Source organism: Tetrao urogallus (assembly GCF_951394365.1).
Source record: "Tetrao urogallus genome assembly, chromosome: 15".
NCBI classification, from domain to species: Eukaryota; Metazoa; Chordata; class Aves; order Galliformes; family Phasianidae; genus Tetrao; species Tetrao urogallus.
The window spans coordinates 11,290,009-11,313,323 of NC_136828.1; the positions used below are offsets into that span (position 1 = coordinate 11,290,009).

A 23,315-nucleotide genomic window follows, 5' to 3' on the forward strand; every position below is an offset into this window, starting at 1 on the left:
TTCCCAACACCCAGCACTTCAATCCACTGCTTGACACAGAACTGATGTTTGCAGAAGATACAGCTTTTCAGCATAGTAAGAGCTAATTTCACCTCTCTCAAAAATGTTATCTGCCAGCTTACTTGTCCAGTAAGCTCAAATCATCCAAACACTTCACGATTCTCCTGCATTAAGTTTTAATGTTGGCTGTTTTGAATAATTTTATACAATCGCCAAACAGTTCCATCTTCACTGTTCACTCTGTATGTTGAACAGCCCCGAATCCTGGGGAACTCTAGGCCCTAGCTTTGAGAACCGAGCATTTGTTCTCTTTAAAAAGCTATTAATTCACAACAAGACCTTGTCTCTTATAACCTGATAGCTTCTTTTCTGTAAGTGCCTTTGATAAGAAACCTCATCAAAGACTTCTGAAATTCCAAATCAGTTGGAGCATCCTTACATGCACGCTTCCTTATTGTGATAACATGTTTGCAAAGCTTCCTTCAGAAAAGCAGTGTTGATTCTTTCCTATGCAAAGCAAAAAAAAAAAAAAAACATTTAAATCCTGATGCAAATAAAATAGATATGCAAGAATTTATTTTTTGGCCCTGATCTGAAGAAGGAGCCCAACCAAATAAGCTGTCAGTTAGAACTGGGTGCAGGTTTTTTAAAAAATATATAGTATACTTTTTACTTAAGAAGCTCAAGGCTGCATTTTTATGTGTACTGCCTGTAAAACACAGCATCAGGGAAACTGAGACACCAAAAAGTTAAGCTGCTTGCCAAAGTCACACAGCAATTCAATGATAGAGTCAAGCCGGCTCCAATCACAACACTATGATGTCTTTCTGGAGTGCTAAAATAGGATGTGCTTCTATTTCTCTGGAACTAAATCTTAAACAGCAGTTTGTCTAAAGTGGAATTTTTAACATCTGAAGGCCTTGATGTAATTAAAACACCAGCCAATTAAAAACCACCTGTACCACTCCTCCTGCAGCACTCTTATCTACACTTAAATGTCAGAGCTCCTGACAGAAACTATAGAAGTTCCATAACTTGTAGAGAAGAGGAATTGCTGAAATATTGACTGTTCGCATTGCAACGACAGGTTCCACAACCATACTTTTACCTGAACAAATCTATTGGCTCCAAAGTTTGTAATGCAGCAACTTATGGCATGTTTTCCAAAGACAAACACCCTCCACATGCCTTACACCTGGATCTGCAATAGCTGGCAATGATGCACAGGCCTCAAGACATGAAAAGTAGATATCAGATGCTTTCCTCAGTACAGGATATATGTATTTTTGACTCAAGTTCAAATACTTGTCCACACTCACCCATTGCTTGGCACAGGATGTCCACATCTTTCTCCACTTCAGCCAAAATCACGCTCTCGGGCTCCGCAGTAAAATATGGTGGTTCTTCAGAACAGAGGAAACAAACAAAAGTAAGCAGAGAAACCCAGAGTAAAATGAAAAATAGAAGGTGACATAATGACACTCATACGATGGGTCTGCACGCGTTTTATTTAATATGGTGTATTACGAACTGTCTATTTGGTTGGAGTTTCTACTTGGAGGATTTTTTTTTTTGGTAGTAAAAGCATCATAAAAAAGCCAACAAATTCTTGCTTTGCTGAGTACGAATTCCAAAGCATCGAGTCAATGTTAGGTAAGATTTAGCATTTTGCACTGCAAATTAATACTCAGAGCAGGGACTGCTTTTCATTTTATAGGTCTGAATCATGGAACGTTTTAATTCTTCGTTCAGAAAGGCCTTCCCAAGAGGTTTATAAAGGTTTATATTTACAACATACCATTTTATTGGATAGTTTGCTTCAGTATCTAAACTGAATTCCACCTCATGAAGGCATGAAGCATATCAAATAATGTGTCATGGCACGTCAGAGAGCCAACATCACGGGATAAGCACTGTATAATTAAAAAAATTCTGCTCAACTGTTTAATTTCTTGAAAGCAAACAGATTTAATGCTTTAATTGAAGTTATAGCAATAGTCATAAAAGTCCACACTTTATTATCAGGACTTAAGAAAAGATATTAGACATTTAATTAAACAAAGACAAGATTCCTGAAATGGTACAGTATCCCATCATGTTACTCTTTCTTCTCTGCAGCATAAAATTGAAGAGTATCTTGTCAAAGTCCCATAGGCATTAAGGTTGCAGTAATAATCATGGTAACTAAAAACTGTCATAGTCTACTTGATGTAATTAACATCTGTGTACTGTTTTTAGAATCATTTTATTTGATTATAGCTAGAGTTCTATTGTAGCATAGACAAACTCACTGCTAAGTGTTCAGTAACACAGAAAAGACAATAAAAGTAGCATGTAAGATGATGATACTGTATTTTCAATTTAAGGAATTCAAGGATGTTTGAAAGAAGGCAGCAAGTGACAACGAATCTGAGCTGATCTTCTCTCAAATCTATTCCCCAATCATACGTGCAGATTGTGTTACTGATAGAAAATCACTATTTTGGTAAATTAAAACAAAACTGTATTAATTTATCCCATAGATCTCCCCTAATTTCTCCTGCTACCTGCATAGCATGTGTTGCCACCCTCATCCAGCAGAGCAGAACAGCAGCAGGTAGGTACACATCATTAACACCAGCACTGCAATGCACTCCTTCCTGCTAACTGCAATAAAATACTTGCTTGAGTGTACAGAATCAGGGCCTCTTTTGGGCACCAGTGGATATTACAGCTCTGTATTCATTCCAAATAAAGTCAATCAATACGTTTTCAAAATCTTACAGGGAGGAGGTGAGGTTGCAAAATAGCCTGAATATTCATTTATCCAGGAAAACCAATAAAATGAGCTGCATGATTTATGGTATTCTAATAATATACATGTGTTAACATTATTGATCCTCACTGCCTAAATATAAAGCTATTAATAAACACACATAATAAGTGGTGATTTATTGCATATGATCTCATGCATTAATCCAAACAACAAATTGGAAAGCCGAACGTTTAATTGAAATTCACTGATGGCATGCAGTTTGACATGTTTGATCATCCACACTGCTGAGCCCTCTGCAATGCATCTTAGTGCATTCTAACTCTCAGTATTCTCCTCCATCCCACTCCATCCTTCAAGCCTTGTCTGATGTTCTCCTCAAATTCCATGTTTAGGAATTTTATCTTTTTGATCTCCAAGCTTTTCTTTTTACTTGTCTGTGCATGTGAATACATAGATACACAAGCCCATCTGTCTCTCTCTTTTAAAATAAAACTTGAATATTTCCTTCTATGACAACTTAATCTGATTGTGAGGGGAGACAGGGGGGACAGGTAGCCAAACCAGCATCCAAAGAAGTAAAACAGCCCCCAGACCTATACCCCTAACACCTGGACGTTCACTTCTAGCTCTGGGTTTCTACAGATGCCTCCTCTGCCACAATTTTGCTCCTTTTAGGGAGTTAGTGAATGCACCTCTCACACCTTTCCTTCCTATATGGCACCCTGATCTTAACAGGTCAGTTTTCAAACTTGGCAACCTTCAGCTGCCAGCTCACAAACTTTCTCCTAGATCAGCAATATATTCATGCACTAGTAATAAATTTGAAGATTTATCTCCAGCATGGGCCTGCAGTTCAGCTGCAAAGCAACTTAACATGACCTCAAAGACACTCGTAACTCCAGGACCACTGCTCAGGAACTACTGTTGCACAGGTCCTTGGCATATTTACACAACCTATTTTCCCAACGTCTCTCCCAAAATCTTATCCTACAATCTCTTCCTTTAAAATCCCATTCCAGCTCTTACGCTACCCTCAGAGAAACTTACTGTATTAAGACAGAGCTTGAGCTTGTCAAGCAATGAATTGCCTGACAAAGAACCTCAAGCCACTGCAAACTGACACTTAGCAAACAAGACTGTAATGTTATAAAAGGAAGGTTTACATCAGCTTTTTTTGGAAGAAGCAGGAGGAAATAGAAGCAAACAAGGCAGAAGAAAGGCTGGAGCAGCAGAAAAATGCAATCAAAAGGCCATAGACAATTCCCAGAGGACTTTCAGAGTGCAGGTCTGCCAATAGATGTAACTTCCAGTCTTCTTCAAGACCAGATCCAGGTTTTCCCTCACAGTAAAGCTACTGAACTCAACTCTCCCAGCCATTCCAACTGCTGGAAGCTTGACCAAATGCTAAAATTGGTAAAAGAGGGCTGAAGACTAAGGCAAGAACTGCACAAAGGGTGGTCAGGTGTTGTTTTAGGGTGATGAGCGCAGACACAAAATTGCTTCCAAGAAGCAGCTTCACAATGTACTGAATCTCAGTGAACAGAAGCTGCCCGGAATTAGAGATAAGCTGGACAGCAAGACAGTACTAATCTGTAAGGAAATTCTGGAAGACCTAGAATACCTATGGACAACAGTGCTGCAACATCCTAAGTCTAACATACGTGGAAAATTTGTCTTGGTAAGACAGAATCACAGCAGTACTGGTGCAGGCATACCCTCAGGGCTTTGAGCAAAATGGAGCAGTGGCCTCCATGCAAGCTGTGCTCTTCACCCACATGTATGCCCCATATGGGAGCACCATGCATGTGCTCAAAAGGTCCTTTGCAGGATCCAATGTGCTGGCATTCTCTATTGGGAAGTGAGGGTCTGTGGCTTCAACTGAACACTGACTGTGGAAGAAATTAAGGTAAAAGTGTTCCAGTTACAGGACACAGAGCACCAAAATCAAGCCCCCTGATATTTTCAATGGGTCAGATGTATGATCTGCACACCAGGAGTGTGTCTGAAGGGCTGCAGGCCAACACAAGCAACCAGTGTCTGAATTTGGGTTATACACAGCATCTGATGAATAACTTTCAGAAAGAGGCCATAAAATTGCAGCAATATTTGGAAGGGTCAGATGGCATTCTGAAAGGGTATTTTGGTTGTCTGTATATATGACTCAATTACATATTTATAAAGCTTGGTTTGAATCACATAGTGCAGATTTGAACATTTACTGTTGCAGGCAATGATCAAGTGTTGAAATTTAATGTGTGTGGTGAAATTATGACATCTTCCAAATTACATAACATGCCAGACACAGGCCCCAAGACACAGCAATTTCTAGGAATGACAGTAGCCTGTTGGTATCAGGTCAAACATTTGATTAAAATTATACAATCACAATAGTTAGAAGAGGAAAGGACCTATGACACTGGTGGCAGTGCAATGTCCTACGCAATGAGAGGGGTCACATCTCAGACTGAAAGAAACAGATACTACAATGTTCAGACACCTTATTGGTGTTTGAGTGATTTTAACTAAAAGGTCAAGTACAGCCAAAAGGGAAAATGAATATTTGAATATAAATGCATGCTTTTAATAGTTGTTGAAGGTTTAAGGGTGCTTTTTTTGTTGTTGTTTCCCCCCCCACCCCCCGCCCTCCTCCCCACTACAGACATCAGTGAAAAGATGGCTGCTCTGCAAAGCCCCTGGGAGTCTGCAAAATATGATACTGTTCTAACTTCCCTCACGCAGAGTTACATGGTCACTGATTTTAACATTCAAAAGATAGCAGTCAGCATCCATTACATACCCTTCAAGCTGCATTGGAGATGTGTGACCTAATGCTAGATACATACATGAAAGTCAGAAAGAACAGAGAAAGCCCCAGGGGCTCCTCCAGAGCTGAAAATCCTGCACCACTCAAATTCAAGCCTGCATATTTAAGAGGAAAATTGAGCCCTAAACATGGAAGCCTTTCTCTAACATTAGCATAAACTAATTTATTTGGTGAATATCCTGTAAAGAAGTGGAACTGGAAAGTTGCGAGTGCCTTGTAGGTAACCAAGTCCGTACCTCCAGACAACAGGGCAGGCTGCCTGTGCTGGAACACGTGGCTGTAACAGAGTCCTTGAAGCAGGATTTCTCTTTGCATGAATATAAAGTTAAAACAGAAGCAGATGAAAAGGCCCTGCTAGTTTCTTGCTTTGTGCTTTGCATGCTCTCAGCTACAGGAAAAATTCCTGTGGCAGGAAAAACTCCTTTTTGAAAGATACCATTATTACATCTGGGAAACTACATGGTATGACCAACTCTCCATGGCTGCCAGGTGCTCTCTCTGCATTCTAAAATCCTGTAACAACCCAGGGAACACATCTGCTTGCAGAACTGAGAGAATGGGAACTTCCCAGGAACATCACAGACAAAGCTGGACATCCCCCAAATCCCCTTGTGGGGATTTTACTTTCTGACTGCATCTGACTTGAAGAGCAGTATGGTTTTTGTGTTCTTCTGAGCTCATAATATACATAACTTTCCCATAGAAGAACCATTTAAAAATGGTGATTGCAATTTGTCAACAATGGAACTTGCAGAACTGCAGCAAAAGAATTTAAGATTAGTTCAGTCTTCAAATTGGTTTGCTCACGAGTTGATTCCTTAAATTCCTTAATCTTCAAACTGTTGGCGATAAAACAAATGCGCTCTTATCTAATCTGCAACAAATCTTCCCCAAACTGTTACTCTGCCAACTGAGGAACATGCTACCCTTTAAAAATTTATAACAACTGCAGCTAATAAAACCAGAGTTTGGAACCACCTCTGTTTATCTTCGCTGGAACAATATGAAGATGTCAGAAGGCTTTCTGCCACATCCAGAGGGAACTGCAGTGTGACCCACAGGCTGTCTTCCTTGCTCATGCAGTCCTACTCCACAGCATTATCAATATCTGTGATATCTTTTTATTGCCGACTCTATTCTACCTGTTAATAACAAAACTTTTTGTTCTACTGATCCACCAAAGCTCTTATTACCACCTACTGCGAGTCTCTATTTGACTTTTCTGAATCATTTTGAAAACAAACCTCTTCTATCACCACAATTTCAATTTTTCCAATAGTCAAGACCCCTTATTTAGTCCGTGCTGTATTATTCTACAAAGAAGTGCAGCTCATTATCAGGTCACTATTCATGTGCACACTCTGTAAATATGTTACGTACGCAAATGAATGAGCATTCCTGAGCCTCTATGAGTACTGCTCCAACAGGCTATGATGGATACACTACAAAAATACTTAGGTTTGAATCCTGCCTGTACGGCCCCTAGAATCCATCTCTTGATTAATTAAACAATGGCTGGATCCATTCAGGAACTCTAAGGCTGAATATAAGTTATGCATTAACTATTAATCCTTTAATTTGGCTTTCTGTTTAGAATTAGAGATCCATTCCCCAGCACTAGGAAGAAACTCATAAATAAAGAAATCTTCTAGGCTTTGCTGACACACTGAGTAAACACCTGCAACTGAAGTGTCTTGTTCCATCAGAAGGAAATAAAAGTAATGGGTAACCAATTTGTTTCTGCTTTCTTTCATCTGCTTGTTCTTATCTACAGGCCTTTTCATAACTTCATTCCCTGACAGCCCCCTAAAATTGGATAAGAAATAAATAAAACATCTATAAAATAAGAGAGCAGATAAGCTACTAAATAAAGGCAGTGTTTCTATTTTAATATGATTCCCCAATGATTGCTGCTTGCTTTTATTGTAACTGTATTTAAGAATCTTCTACCTTAACCGAGAGGCTGCTTTAAGTACTGCATCAGGCTGGATCTGACACCACAGCAGCAAAATTAAACTAGTTACAATAAAATCTTATGAATATAGAAGAGTTTAAACCAAAACCATAAGTCAGTGAAATCTGTCTCTGCTCCTTAAGGGGCAGGGAAGCTGCAAAGCAATAATTCTAAAAACAGAGTGTAAAGAAAAAGGACTGGAACCAAACTTCACCCAGTAGGTGATAAATACAACAGAGACTCAGTGCTACAAATGAACCCAGAGCACAGCTCTGCAGAGGGAAGAGCTGTTTTCTCATTAAGCATAAACTACTTCAGATTGCTTTAGTAGAAAACAGACCACACAGCAGAGTCTTTAAAATTGTATTTTCTGAAGTTGGAAGGAGAGTACAGAATCGCATGCTGAATTCTCTCTGCAATGCTCTACAGAAATGCATGGGCATGAATTCTGATCAACACCGACACCTGTGTCACTGCCAGAGCAATAACCTGTCCAGGACACAAGCACAGTTGCTTCTGTGACTATTAGATAAAAGCCAGACTTGACACAATCAGCTCTGGCTTACTGTTCCAAAACGTCTCCTTTATCCTAAAAATCCTAAACAAAACTCTACACTGTGCCCAGTGTGCTCATTTGTACTGCTGTGTCAGAACATGACGTGCACGATAACTACATTTTCAAATGAATTCTGCTCCAGCAAAATTCTAGCAGAGAGGTGATGGTGAGAACAGGTCCATCCCTCCATCAAGAGCAGGCTAAATGTTCTCATAAAAATAAGCCCAAAGCTTCTCTTGGAGTTGGAAGTCCAGCATGCAACATTGATTTTAGTGCTATTTCCCTCTCCTTTTTGTCACCTCAGTAAAGATGTCTGCCTGCCTGTGTGCCCAGGAAGGTCCTTGGCCCCTTGGCTGCCTCTCATGACAATCGATGCGTAGCAGTGCTCCTGAAAGGCTTCTTTCAGAAATACAGGCACTTGACATATTAAAACTAGATGTAAGCAAGCTGGGAGTTAATCAGGATTTAATGCAGCTAAAAGCTGAGATGTGGAAGCTGCCCAATAAGGATTTTACTACTGTGCTCCCCCAACTTCTGATTAAATGTATAGTTTCACACAGGATTCAGAATCAGATCCGTGTTTAAAAATACCTATTTGATGAATTTATATTCACGGGGAGGAACAGCTGAATTAATTTAGAAGACAACCCCCTTCTACCCTTTTTGTTCCGTTCTCTGAAGAAAGGTTCAAATGTAAGGTCAGTGAAATATTAAAATACCAATTTTATTTCCTACTATACCTCAGCCCAGAGCCTGTTTCACTAAAAAACACGCTGCCTTGAGAATTACCCATTAGAGAAATGAAGGCTTTGGCTCTCGCTGGTTCCTCTGTGCTGTCCCTCAGTTCTGCTTCGCAGAAGTACATCCCAACATCAGCAGAGGTTGGGTTGGTGATCGTGAGGCGTCTCCCAAAACTGCTAATTCCACTGGTGATTTTTATTCCATTTCTCTTCCACATTACGCTTAGTCTCTCAACAGGTCTACCGAGATTAAAAAAAAATACAATAAAACATTACAGAATAATCTTGTCTGCAGTTATACACGGATTTTAAAGCTCCTTCTATCTCCGACATTGGCTATTGAGAAGTAAATGCATACATAACTTCTACACTTCAACTACAGACTACTCAAGTGGCGTTATGCAAGTACAGCTAATTGATACAGCAATAGAAGTTAAGTACTAATAATTTCATTTCTCTAAGCAAAAGAAGTAAATATTGTTATGTGAATCAGCTGCATGGGAAGTGCTTTCATTATAACTCAATTACCAGGAAAATATTAACCATATCAAGAACATCTCTGCCCTCAGAGGAGAATGTAAATCAGTTGGTCCTCCTATCAGCTGGAGACTCAACTATTCGCTCCCTTCAGAATGCAGTGGAAACAGCCATGTGCACAAAACAAATGCTGTGAATTCTATGTTACAGTGCATTATGAACAGTTGAGCAATAATCACTGTAAACGAAGAACATCTGTAATAAATTACTCCATAAGAGATCTTTCCTAATTTATTTACTAGGAAGCACAGTCTGTTGATTTAAATGGTATCACCTTCCATGCCAATATGCAATATAACTGAAACATTACTTAACTGAAACATAACGATTTCTGTAAGAGTGTTTGCTGATGGCACAACACTATTCTTGTCTTTACTGGGTAAGCCACAGGTGGGAAAGTATCTCTGCCTACATTCTTATTTTGCCAAGAAAAAAAAAATATCAAAGTTTAATTCAGTAATGTCAGGCAAATAAGATTATTCCTAAGGTTACTTTGAAGAGCAAGGGACACGCTGCAGTCTGCTTCACCAATAAAGAATGTAAAGAACATGCTATGTTCTTCCCAGCGAAGGAAAGGGCATTACAATCAGCTGCTGACGACCCCTCTGCTTTTACAATACCTTGCACTGGCTACACATTCCAATGTGACTTCGCTGCTCCCTGCTACAACGCTCGTGTTCTGCGGAGGGATGACGATGATGGGAGCCGCGGTGTCAGATGGGTCCGTGGCACCTGTGTGGGCAGAGAGAGCCACTAGTGAATGCCTCATACACCCACAAACAGCAAGGACCAAATCACCTCAGGTAAAAGATCTTGTCGAGTGACATAGCTGCAAATTCCATTCTTCAACCTCAGCATGGATTTTAATCTCCTCATTAAAGGAAGATCTTCAGCATGACCGTTTTCGATGGCTTTCATTATACTGTGCAAACACACTGTTTCAATACCCCCAGCTTGGTATCATTCAAAACACACACAACTCGCAGAACTACTCCCAGATGGAGTGCAGAGGCCACTCTCAAATAGAGAGCAAATAAATTAAGCATCCTAAAGGTTTGCTATTGTTGAGCATTTTTTATTTTTATCAAGCACTTGCTGACTTATATTTTTAAGACCGTTTCATGTTTTGTTTAATCTTCGCACTTCCATGCTATTTCAAAAGAGTCTGCCAGTACTCATGTTAGTTCTTTAAAAAGATTTTACACACTGGGGAACAAATATAAAATTAACAAAGCAGCATATCGCAGCAACTTCAATCCCCTTTTCTTATCAGACAAGTAAATAACCTAAATCTGCTCCTCTTTTGTGAGGCACCGTACTGTAAATAATTTAGCTTATGCAACAGTCAGCAGACACTTAAAAAATGGAAAAAAGGCTGCTTGTAAAATTTGTCTGTGTACATTTAGTAAGTGAATTAAAACACCCATGTATTCACAGGTACTTTGCTTCAAGCAACTCATTTGGAAGAGAAAAATTAGCTATTTTTTAGCTTGAATGAGAGAGTAATAAAAATTTCTAAAGATACGGAATCCAATAAGTAAATCAGAGAAAAGTAATGAAAGTAAAACTAAATTGATGCAAATCCAATTCAATTCATCAGATGTCTTCTGATGAAGACAGACTAACCAGCATTTTAGCTGGTAAGCAGAACGGGAAATTGGCAAACCCCAATGTCCTCTTTTAGGATACTGCCCTAAATAATAGCAAATGACAGAAAATTCTTTGCTTATCCAAAAACCAGCATACCAAACCCTGTTCAACATTCTGTTTCCCTTCTTAGACAGACTAAGTTTTTGGTAATGGGCCTCAAAGGTCACAAGGTCAGCAGATTTGTGAATCGTTGAATGACAAAATTTTGGCCTTTTGACTCTTTTGTAATTGATAGCAAATATTGTACTAAAGGAGATGAAAGCATCCAGTACAACGCTGAAATGTTACGAATACCACCTGCACACCTGAATAAGTTCATGAATCCATGGGCAGTGCTTAAGGAACTGATAAACGCATGTGTGCTTCTTCCCATAAATATGCTTTATTAACCTGACACAGTATACATACACAACTTGCATGGGATCTCAACAAGCAAGATTTCAGAAAGATTTTAGTTCTGCTCCACAGTATTCCTGGAAATAAGACGTTATTGGGTAGCTAATCTGCTTTCTGAAGATCTCCGTGATGGAATCTTCCAGGTAGCAATTGAAAAAGTATAAACCAAGTGTCAATTAGATCAGCAACTGGTTATTGACGAGAATAACCTCAGCTTTACTGCTCACCACTACCTTTCGCACAAGATGAAGGTTTACAACAGTAAACGCTAAAAGAGCAACAAACAAGTTACTAATTTGGCAATGATAATTTCTTATCTTCATCTGGAAAAGAGGAAAACCACTTGTTCAGCTTATCAGCTCCCCTGAAGAATGTGTGTTTTTAGTATGCTCAACCATACTAAAAACAACCCAGGAACAGAAGCCAGCTTTGTTGTAACCTCTAGGAGTTCACCCCATGGGAAAGGCTCTTTGTGCAGCAAGCAGATAAGCGGGGGAAATAAAAGAGCACTTTCCTCTGCCTGCAACCAGGAAAACGTAAGGTTGCTTTGACTTTATTAAAAACCATAACAAGGATCTAAACAAAGTATGTGCTTATTTTCATTTCATACCATCCCTGAAACAAATCTATTTAAAGCAGTCTTTTGATAACAATTTTGAATGGGTGAGCAGATGTGATACTGAGAGCTCACCAAAGCAGCTAGCGCTTGGATTCTAAGTAAAATCATACAAAGGTCAGCTGCCAGTGTAACAAGCGTATATAAAAAAATCCAACATTTCAAAGTATTATCTAAACAGCATGAATATTTCATATTCAAAGACAGGTCAAGTTTCCCTCTGCAACTCAAAGAATTCCGTTGCAGTAACTCACTCTCTCCCAGCCACGCCAAATAACACCCAACCAGGACATTCCCACAGCTATCTGTGCAGAGTACAGCCTGTAGTTCTGTTTTGTGGCAGGTCAAGGTACCAAAGGAGAAATTTGGTCTTCCTTTGTGGTAACAGTCTCAATAGGGCTGTAACGTGGGATCTGTTTGCCTACCTGTAATGCTATAACATGATGGAAAGCACATTATAAACATATAAAGCAATAATAGTGGAATGACAAAGTCCTAGGCTGCAGCAACTGAAGATAAGCCAAATGCAGCAGTTGTGGACACAAACAAAAGGAAAAAGCTGCTTGGAAGGTCTCAAGCATACAGGGATCTCCAGCAAGAACCCCTTGCCTCCACTGCCAACCCTTAAATGAGGTCTGGGAAGGGATGGATCCTGGTCCCACCCCTTCTGATCACTCTGTGCATTGCATACACCTGGGCTCCCCTGAGTTGGCCCTGCCTTCCCACCAGGTGCTCAGTCACTTACCATTTCTGCTACACCACCCTATCCTCTCACCTTTTTGTAAGAAAAACACAGGCTGGAATGGCAGAGCAGCCAGGCTCCTCATTAAATGAGGACTAACACTGTGGTCTGGTTCCCATGATGCGATGCAGCGAATCAGACTTTGGCCTGTGATCCCCAATAGATATTTTGCATTATTAAAAGGCTGCTCAATTTCCCACGTATCCTTTATTTTAATGATTGAGCTTCAACTTCTTAGATTCATATCTACTAGGAAATATTTATTAAAGACACTGAAACATGAGAGCAGTGTGAATGAATGCAAGAACATACAGCCATAGTGAGATGAATCTGCTGTCAGGGGACCACCATTCCCACCCATCTCATACCTGCTTTGAAATAAAAAAATCTTCCTTTTCTATCTGCCTTCTGAATCCCTTCTCTCCCCCAGAGCAGTATTAAGGAAAGAATACCAACCCCAGAAGTGCAGACTTCTGGGGCAAGGGATGCCTAACTATGAGACATAACAGATCTGTGGGAACTTGCAGGAAGCTGCAAAGACAAGGCTGAAAGGCAATGAAGATCACTTAAGGGATGTGCTCTTAATCTGATTCTAGTCCTTAATAGAAGACTGGACAGAGGACTGCCACAGGCAAACATCCCGATCCAAGCAGTTTCCTTCAGGAAAGGCTCTCTGCTTTATTTTATACTGTACCTATTTTAGCCTCAACCCTCACAGTATTTCCAATCTTTCCTTTGCTTCTAAACCAACTCCTTAGACATCCTGTGATTATTGGAATCTATTAGGGCCCAGCAAGTGAAGTGCTTTCGGGAACAGCCCCAGCCGCCCTTTGATGCTCAGTTACCATAACTCACACGTGCAGGAGTTCATCTTGGAGCTGTTTCAGTGGATTCCATACCATTCATGAAGCAGTTCCTGAACTGCCATTCTCAGCCCATTATATTAACTTCCATCAGTATTATTTTTCCATATTAGAATTTGAAAATAAAAATTAAAAAAACAGAAAATGGAATGAGGAGATCCAGGGTCTTTTGGTCCCCCTAAACAAGAGCTCCTCTGGAGATTGTGCAGAATGCACAGAAACTCTGCAAAAAGCAGAGATATGTTAAGAGAGAAAAAAGGGTGATGGCCCCTTGCATCATCTATTTGTTTTTATCACCAGTGCCTGTGTGTGACTGCACAACTCTGATCTTGGATCACAGTGAACTTCCACTTTTTAACTACCATCTGACTGACAGCGAGTCAGTCAGTCCCGAGTGGTCTGTAACGCTGACTTCTATTTTTCTTTTAATAGTGATGAGCTGTAGAATTTTAACTCTCTGCTATTTAAGTATTGTAATTATGCAGACTGCCCTATAATCTCTAGAATGACACAATCAGTGTTTTTATCTCCCTACATACATAGTCATATTGAGTACAAGAAATTTTAAATATTTTAATTTCCAGTTTAAAAACATCACAGACTTTGTCAAAGTCACTTGAATGTTTAATTTTCCCAACAGAGATGAAATCCGACTCAGGCCATATGACAAAACACAAAAATACAAAATGTGCTTTTCCCTTTAGAAATGTATAAACATGAGCTTCTTCCCCAGGTCTTACATTATGGTATGCAAAGTTTATCTACATCTGTTTTTGCAGTGCAGAATATTAACAGCAATGCTTCATGGACGCTCAAGTTCCTCTCAGACAGACACTGTGCCAACCAGCCCTAATAAAAGGTGAGAGGAAGCATTTATCTCTTGAAAAGAAGTAATAGCTTGAGATCAGACTTGAGAAAAATAGCGACTTTTATTTTTTAAGCCTGTGAGATTAAATTGCTTATAGGTCCCAGCCTGCTGATGACACAACACAACTGAGGTTATCATGAGCAAGAGGAGTGAGAATTGCCCAAATAAACACCCAGATCACCTGATTTACATAACACGGGGCAGGGATGCTGGGAATGCTGGGAATGCTGGGAATGCTGGGATGGGATACTGGCTGCTACTCATTCCTACTGTCTTAGTTACTGCTGCCATTATTTCTCAATGTCCTGTTTTCAGTGAAAAAGAAATTTCACTGGAGTGGGTACCCCAAACTGGATTTACTTCTTTACATTAGGAAACTCATCTAAGAGAAAAAAAACCACTTTGAGGTAAGGGTCACCAGTATCCTACAGCTAAACTAATGGAGACATGGAGCACCTGTAGCAGAACTTTGGAACTGTTTACAAGTTAAGCTGGAAGAAAAAGATTAGAAAACCTTCCCTGCAACCTTTCTACAGACTTTTAGACTATCACAATTTGCAGAAGTGCCTTTTCCAATGACTATGCAAGATACATGCAAAGCTTCTTTTCCAAATTACAGATACCTGCATTAGAAAAAAGTAGAATAGGAGATGAGTCCAACAGCAGCAGCTAAAAAAATTACATATAAATAATTGAACACTATGGCATCAAGGATATACAATCTCAGCCTACATAACACAAAAAGGAGAAATGTCCCTCACATGGCATCTCAAGGTTGCTCAGGGGAAAAAAAGAGACTTTACAAATACAAATTATCTAATGGAATAGATATAACTTTTTCCATAATGGATTAATTCCCCTTTCCAGTACAACATACACAACAGAAATTGGATCCTGATCAATAGAAGATTAATTTCCCTTTCCCTTTTCAGTAGAAGATGCACAACACGACCTGGAGCCAGATCAACAGACTGGCAAATGTTGACAACCACCTGTGGGCCTGAGAGTATCACTACACAAATATGGAAAAAATGTGTTTATCAATCGTATCAGTGCTCTAAAACACTGCTCACTTGTTCCCTACTTATCAGACTGCATATTAACAGATGCAGTGAAAGAGCGTTAAGATAATACAGGTTACCATTTCATTTTCTCACTTCTATTCCAGCAAGAATGGTATGAATTTACCAAGAAAAGGTAAATAGGTGATGCTGCTGTACACTGCTGTGTACTGTACAGATCTCTGCACAGGTTTATAAACATAAAGAAAAATAAGAGATTTTCCTGTCTTGATCACATTTATTTAGTTTGACAGCTAATACTAAAACTCCAGATGGAGCATTTTGAGACAAAATTGTGTATTTATAAAACAATTAGCAATCTAATTACAGAGTTGGCATATCAAGAACTGTTACGACTATTCAGTACCTGTGGATATCTTAAGAATCCTCAAATGTACATATTATTTTTGATCTTCCAACCTTTGAGAGGCTGTAGATTCAAAATAGTGAGGAAGCAACAACAAGAATTTCACTTTCTGGATCAAATTTATAGTGAAAGCAGCCTAGTTGCTTGAATCAATCACCTCAAGCAAATTCTTATATATACGGTCCTCATCTCGATCTAGACATCAGACATCATGACATATGAATAAAACACCAGACATGGGAAAGGTTTACAAAACACAGTACAAGCAAAACAAGTGAATGATCTAGGTCAGTTATATTTATTGACTCAATACACTCCTGTCAACATGACCAGCTTTGCCCACATCACATCAAATGCATGATTCATTTCCACTGCAAGTAAACCAAAAAGAGAGAAAGAATAAAAAGCCAATACAGCAACAACAGAACTACAGTAAGCAGATCACAGATTAAATACATGGCGTGTGAGGGTGGATTTGGTGAAGAGTAGCTCTTACTGAAAATTTCACCAATTTCTTGGCTGAATCACCCATGCCAAAAAACAAACAAGAGTTTGAAAACCCCCACGCCTCCCTTAGGCCTGTGTGATACACCATACATGTTACAACAGGACTTTGGGTGCCTTTAACTCTAAAAGCTAAAGTTACCCAAAGATAATTAACCTACAGAGTGTGTTTTACCCAGTCAAGCTTGCAACCCTGCAAGCCATTCAAAATACTCTTCATGTCAGGAACTTGCTGGTCAGTTTGAAGGGTGAAAATACTCGTGTGACTAAGTTCAGCAGATGCATAATGAATGCATTTTTCCTGTTTTCTCTTCTAAGGCTCAGTCTCTGTAAAACTATGTAAACCTTTGGTAAGAATCATGTGCATGGAGCTTCCAGCTAGCTGTGCTTGGGGCAGGACTGGAACGCACCTTGTGAGTCAGCCCTCCCCCATCTCCTGCTTCTGAACATGCTGGGTAGCAGTAAGAGCACTAAGCATTTTAGACTCCACTTTCATGTTGGAACGTATCCTAGAGTTTTTTTCAACCTACTAGAAGCACTCTGAATACCCAGCTGAAATGCATTCCTAACCAATGTACCCCATTTGTTCCTCTGCCAAAGCTTTCTTTTGGCTTAAATATCTCTTTTCTCCTTCTGTGATTTTTAACTCCTTAAGTATTTATAGGCAACAATCATGCTCCTTCACAGTCTTAGTTTTACCTAGCTAAACTATTCTTGCCTGACAAGTTTTAAAGGATTCACTGAAATATATACAAACAGAAGAATAGGAGCAGGGTAAAAAGAACAGCTAGCATCACATTATAAATGTTTCCAAATGTTTAAACAAATAACAGCCACATTTGTAACAGCTTTTTTCCCTCCTTTGTAAAGACTTCACAGACTGCAAGAGCTGTTAGTTTTAGCCCTAGGGAAAGATTAATGGAGAATACAGCTCTAGCCACAAGATGACTTATACCCTTTTGTGCGTGGATACTACAGCACAGAAGAGCTTTCTATACTGCATTACATAAAACAGAGCCTAAAATACAGGTTGAGAAGCTTCTAAAAACTTGTAGAGAGCTTTTAGGATCTATCCCAGGCACAGTGAGACACAGGGGCCTGATGATGTTGGCGTAGGATCAGAGGTATTTGTGCAGCCATCACAGGGATGAGGGTGGAGCTCATGCTGGCTTCACTCCAGACTCTCTCCAGTTTTGCTCCACAGATGGGACAGGGATGGCAGACGCAGCTTTCTTCCTGATTTTGCCCTTTTTCTACAGGTCCTTTGTGACCCAGCAACTGCTGCTGGCAGCCCAGCTCTGCAAACCAGACTTGTTCCCCTCTTTCCTACTAGCTAAGTTCTACAAATCTGCTCTGTATTTTAGGACTTTAGTTTAGTTTCTGTAGTGTAGCAACAAATTTCCAGTGTTGTCCCATGCAGTTCTAAGGAAATTAAGCGCACTGCTCAGTTACACAGCTCGCTGTGATGACTCAGCAGCTCACTTTAAAAGCAGACCAGATTTCTGCTCCAACACTCTGAAATTCCCTTCTCACAACTCCTGGTGCAAAAAAAAAAAAAAAAAAGCAATTTGGCAGTTCAGTCTCTGTCACCGACCTGACCTTCCCCCATGCACAGCAAGGGGTTCTTTTCTGCCCAGAAACTTATCATCCAGCACATCATTAGAGCTTTTAACATGAAAAAATATAGAGCCTCAAGCTATTCTAGCTAGAGAACACTCAGGTGGCTTTTCAATTCACCAGATAGCTTTAGTATTGGCTATATAAGAGGATAGAGTGTGTAATCTTATTCAACAGCAGTTAAAAGGGGAAAGAAAAAAATCCGTGGTCTAGCAGAGGAATCTATTAGCCTCAGAGTCAGCCTCAAAGCAGAGCGAGGGGCACCAGGAGGAGAATCCCACGGCAGCAGCACCTAGAACCTGTGGGTTTTATTAAGCTGGAGCATCTGAAACATGTTTGTGTCTGGAAAGATTTTAAAGTAACTCATCAGCGGAGATGATTTTTAAGAGGCTGTAATATTTTTATGATGCACTAAAGTGCATCATAAGAGAAGCATCCTTCTAAATATAAACAGGCATGCACTTAGGGGAGGAAACAGGTTTGAGATTGGACAGTGATGCTTTGCTGCTCAAGTATTCCTGCAGCAGACAGCAAGGGTCATGCTATGCTGAGGACAAAAAGAAACTTTTAGCATCTTGCTGCCCTGGCACTTTGCATACACTTTGCATCACTTTCTTAATCACTTTCTTAATAAATATAAATTAATAAACCACACATTACTATGTGGATGTCAAATAAACTCAAACTGTCAGTTATCAGTGCAGCAATACGAAAACTCACTGGAAAGATAAAAGTTCAGAGAACACGGCTGTGTTGTGTGAATCAGAACTGCTGGTATTTTAGATGTTGTAGCTCTCACCAGCAGATTGTGGTTTATTGTCAAGCAGCAGGAAAGGAAGAGAAATGGGAGACAATAAAATGCTGCCACCCTCTATTTTCAAATGTTCCATCAAATGTGGCTTTTTTTTTTTTAATACATTAATTTCTTAACTCCTTACATGGTTAAAGGACAAATAAAATCACACTGCTGACAATCGATCAATCTATTTGCTGCTTCTCATACTTGTAAAAAGTTTGAAAACGTCTACTTAGGAATGAAATGGTGATAATTAAAAAAAAATAAAAATAAAATAAAATACATTCCTCTCTGTCCTTTACCAGACTTGAATAAAAGGGATAAAGAAAATAGTCACAAATGACTTCAGAGCATCTATTTAAGCTGATGTTGTAAAGCAATACCTTGGAAGTAGGCACTTGCACACATATACTGATAATCTCATAAGCAGTTCTGATAAAGCTAAAATTATTATTAAATTTTAGATTAGCTTCAAAATTTGGATTTTTCTAATATCAACTTAGGTTCGGGAGAACACTGATAGTTATCTGGCAAATTCATGAAAATCACAGAATCAGAGAATGGCTTGAGTTGGAAGGGACCTCAAAGAACATCAAATTCAGTTCCCAGCCACCAGATCAAATACTAGATCAGATAACTAATAAATATTGCTGGATTTTAGAGATGTCCTAACAGTTGGATATGCACTGTGCCTGGCTGCTTCTTTAAGACTCTGGGATCTTCCTGAAAGAATTTAAATCTGTCCTCATGGAGAATCAGCAAATGAGAAATCTGAAAGTGTTCCACGGTTGATTTGTCCTTCACAATGAAAGGAAGGGCTTCTGCGTCAGAGGCATTTGGTGCCAGTAAATGTGTACAGGCCACCAAACTGGCCATCATTATGCAAAACATGTATATAAGAGTGCCTATATAGATCTGAACAAGACAGCTTAAAGCCATGCAAATGCATTTTTGCAGTTACTGGATAAGCAAGGTGTTGATCAAAGCTTTCTCCAGCAAATCCACTCTGAGAACGAGGATTAAAATTTGTTACATTTAAACATCAGTTGAACTTCAAAAAAACAGAAATCATCCAAATTTCAAAAACTGTCCTCAGATCCTCGATGCTACAGGCACGGAACAATTTATGAGGGCTTAAGAGAGCACTTCCACAGATATTTATAACATTGAACTAAATAGGCACTTTTGTTCTCGGTTGCTGAAACTCCTATTCAAACCAAGATGCACTTCCTGAGCAGTGTTTTAAGCTCAAGGTCAACTCTTGCCGCATTCTATTTATATATTTATATGTGGAACATGTTTTGGGATCCAGATTGCTACCTTGCTCCCAAAGGTCTGCTGCTTCCAAGTCTTTACATAAGGAGAGTGGATCTGAAAAGCAAGAAGATACCCCACAGCCTTCTTCCAACAACTAACTCAACCAAACATATGGAATGACTTGTCAAAATAATATTTTCAGAAATAGGTTATCAGGGGCCTCAGGTCCATTCCATATGGTCTCAAGTTCCCCACCCTCCTGACCACACTATGCTACTTTTTCTTTTTGTTTTACAAGAGGATGCATTCCTTAATAAAAGTCATGCTGCTCGGGTCACAGAGATTCAGAAGGAAATAAAATTTCATTTATATGTTTAGAACACTGGAAGATATAAAAGCAGGGCAAAATCACTCACACAGCAGAGCTCAGAATCTAAACAAAGATTTTTCCTACCAAAAGACAGATTTTTTTTCTTCTTTAAAAGCACAGATGTTCTTCTAAATAAAGTGGAGGCTTTCCCTTTGCAGCCTTTGTGATTATCAATCTTTGGTTATTTTATAATATAAGGTTGCCTCAAACCTCACCAGGGAGAAAAATACACATTGCTTTATTTCCTCTGTAGCAAGAACAAAACAACTGTGAAAGCAAAGAATGCTCCAAAAGAGCAAATAATAACCCAGCTAAAGAAAGTCTACAAACTTATTCATTCAAAAATAATTCCACAGATGGATAAGCATTTAATTTTCTGAAGTGAGAATAAAACAGCATCTCTCTTCTCTGGAAGATGGAATAGGTTTTTGTATCTGCCTGTTTGTATACCGTACATAAATACATGCTCAGAGAATGCTGCAAGTACTGCAAAAGGAAATCCAAGGGGAAGTTATTACTCAGGCTCTTTGTTAGTATTTCTGCAGAATAGGTAGAGCTGGCATTGTTAAAAATGAATTTAGTTGTACCTTACTCGGCCAGTACAAATGCTGTTTGCATTAACTTCTGATTTCCTTTCTGCCGCTCTCAGATAAGACTGCAGCTGAAGAGCATGATGTCTTTTCGATCCTGCATTGACTTCTTACCCTCTCAGAAAATGGCTGGGTCACTGTTTGCAGATGCACTTTCTACATGTGGCAAGGAGACTTTGCTCCAATAGTGAAAAACAGATACTTCTTGCTACAGGGGGCTGCTGTCTCCCACTTCTTTGGGAACCCAAAACTTTGCATTTCATGCTGCTGCTTTTTTTTTTTTTTTTTTTTTTTGAGATTTCTATTATCATAATATGACACTGGGACATCACAACAGAGTTACAGCTAATAAGGGAAATTAGAGGGGAGAAATGAAAGAAAATGAGAAAACGTTACACTTGTGTCATCTGAGACACAAATGTACTTGAGATACAAATGACATCTATTTCATGTTATGTCTTTAAAATAAATAAATCCCCCCTACATTTAACAAGATGTAGTCAACTTCAAACATGTCCTTAGGTTACCAGTTTGAAATTAATTGGCAGTGTGTGATTAGGCAGAACGCAATGACACTGCTTAGTTTTAATCAATCCATTTCATTTTGTTTTGCCCTGGAAATAACAATAATGATACAGTTTTTCTATCCGGTTGGTAACAGTGTTAGTGCAGAGCTGTCAAGCATCAGGGCGGCTGAAACAGCAGGAAAATGTTGCAGGATTCACTCCGCACCAAGACATTGACTCCTGCTGCCTCACACGCAGAAAATCTCCTGGAACAACTTATACACGCAGGGTGAAGAAGGATGAATCACTTTGCTCAGACATGCGCACAAAATGCATTTAGGTATGGATTAAAAATATATTCTGCAGCTAAAATAAAACCAGTGTGACGATGGGAAGAGTTGGCTAGTATCTGGCAACATGAGTTTCCTGAAGTGATGCCCATCAACCTGCAGAGCCGAGCTGGCTTTGCCTTGCTCTGCTTTGTGACTTCTGTCCCCTCTTTTGATCTTGGTATTAGTTCTGTAAACTCAGTGCATCCATGCTTATCTTCATGCAATGAAATACTACATGAATAAATCACACACAATATCAGAAGCTAATGCTGACCTCTCTACAGACTGCTGAAAATGCTCAACAGAGTGCCACTTAATTGACCTATCTCCTCTCCCCTCCTTTCATTCAACAGTAATTATAAAGAAGAGATTGAGGTGTGCCAGACCATTTAGCTCTTCAGAAGACAAGGAATTTTAAAACGCAGACCAAATTTAAGACAATAAAAAGTTATATATTGCATACTGAACCACAGCATCTCTGAGAAGGCTCAAAATAGAAACTGCACTTAGGAAAAAACCAAACAAACCTCCCTCTCTGCTGCCTCCAAAGCCTTAACTAGAAAGGGAAAAAGAAAAAATACAGAACAAAAAGCTCCGCAAAACCTGAAGTGGTGGATAAAAATAAAAGTACAACTGAAGCATTTTTGACATTTCTCTATCACTCTTAAAAATAGTAATAATCCTGAGCTATTTTCGTTGCTGAAAGAAAATAAAAATCAATGCATTTCCACTTAGTGCTTTTGAAAAGGATTACTTGGTATTTCAGCAAAACGCTTTAATGCAGCTTTGTAACAGAGCCCACCATAACTCACAAACTGGGCTCCTCACACTCCAAGCATTTCTCTGCATGCCAGCAGCCCGCACTGGAAGGGAATGCAGGTGAGGCTGCTCCTCCTGGGCTCATCTGTGGGTACCTGCACCATGCCTGGCTATGTAACCTAAGTGCTCTGGGGCTCCTTGCCCTGTAAGGCAGGGACTTGAGTCAATAAAAGAGCAATGTATGTCAGGTCAGGCTGGATGGGGCTTTCAGCAGCCTGGTCTGGTGTGGACATGTCCCAACCCATCGCAGGGGACTTGGAACAAGATGATGTTTAAGGTCCCTTCCAACCCAAACCATCCTATGACTCTACTACTCACACCACCTTGGGTTGCTACTTTCACTGCTTATCACTTAGGTTCAATCCAGCAAGCAACGATGCACAAATTGAGGGTGGGCTGCTTTGTTCCTTTGTTTTTGGTTTCTGCTTTTAACAAAAATAATGGAACGATTTATAAGCCTTAACTTTAGTGCATACCCAAGGGTTTGGAAGTGCTGGCTTTCAACCCAACTGCATTTCTCGTTTTTTTGTCTGGTCATAAATTTTAGGTTTATAGCTGTGAGCTGAATAAAAATGACCAAATTGCCGATAGACAT

At 39.5% G+C, this 23,315-nt stretch overlaps 1 protein-coding gene across 1 annotated transcript in view; it reads right to left on the bottom strand.

Moving 5' to 3' along the window:
• SDK1 (sidekick cell adhesion molecule 1) overlaps positions 1-23,315 on the bottom strand; it is a gene marked incomplete at both ends in the record, with an annotated part of 357,418 nt that overhangs the window by 134,640 nt on the left and 199,463 nt on the right. Inside the window, 3 exons of the mRNA XM_079542659.1 lie at positions 1,320-1,403; positions 8,879-9,069; positions 9,987-10,098. Of these exons, the coding sequence (XP_079398785.1) occupies positions 1,320-1,403; positions 8,879-9,069; positions 9,987-10,098 (387 nt within the window). The remainder of the gene's footprint in view (positions 1-1,319; positions 1,404-8,878; positions 9,070-9,986; positions 10,099-23,315) is intronic.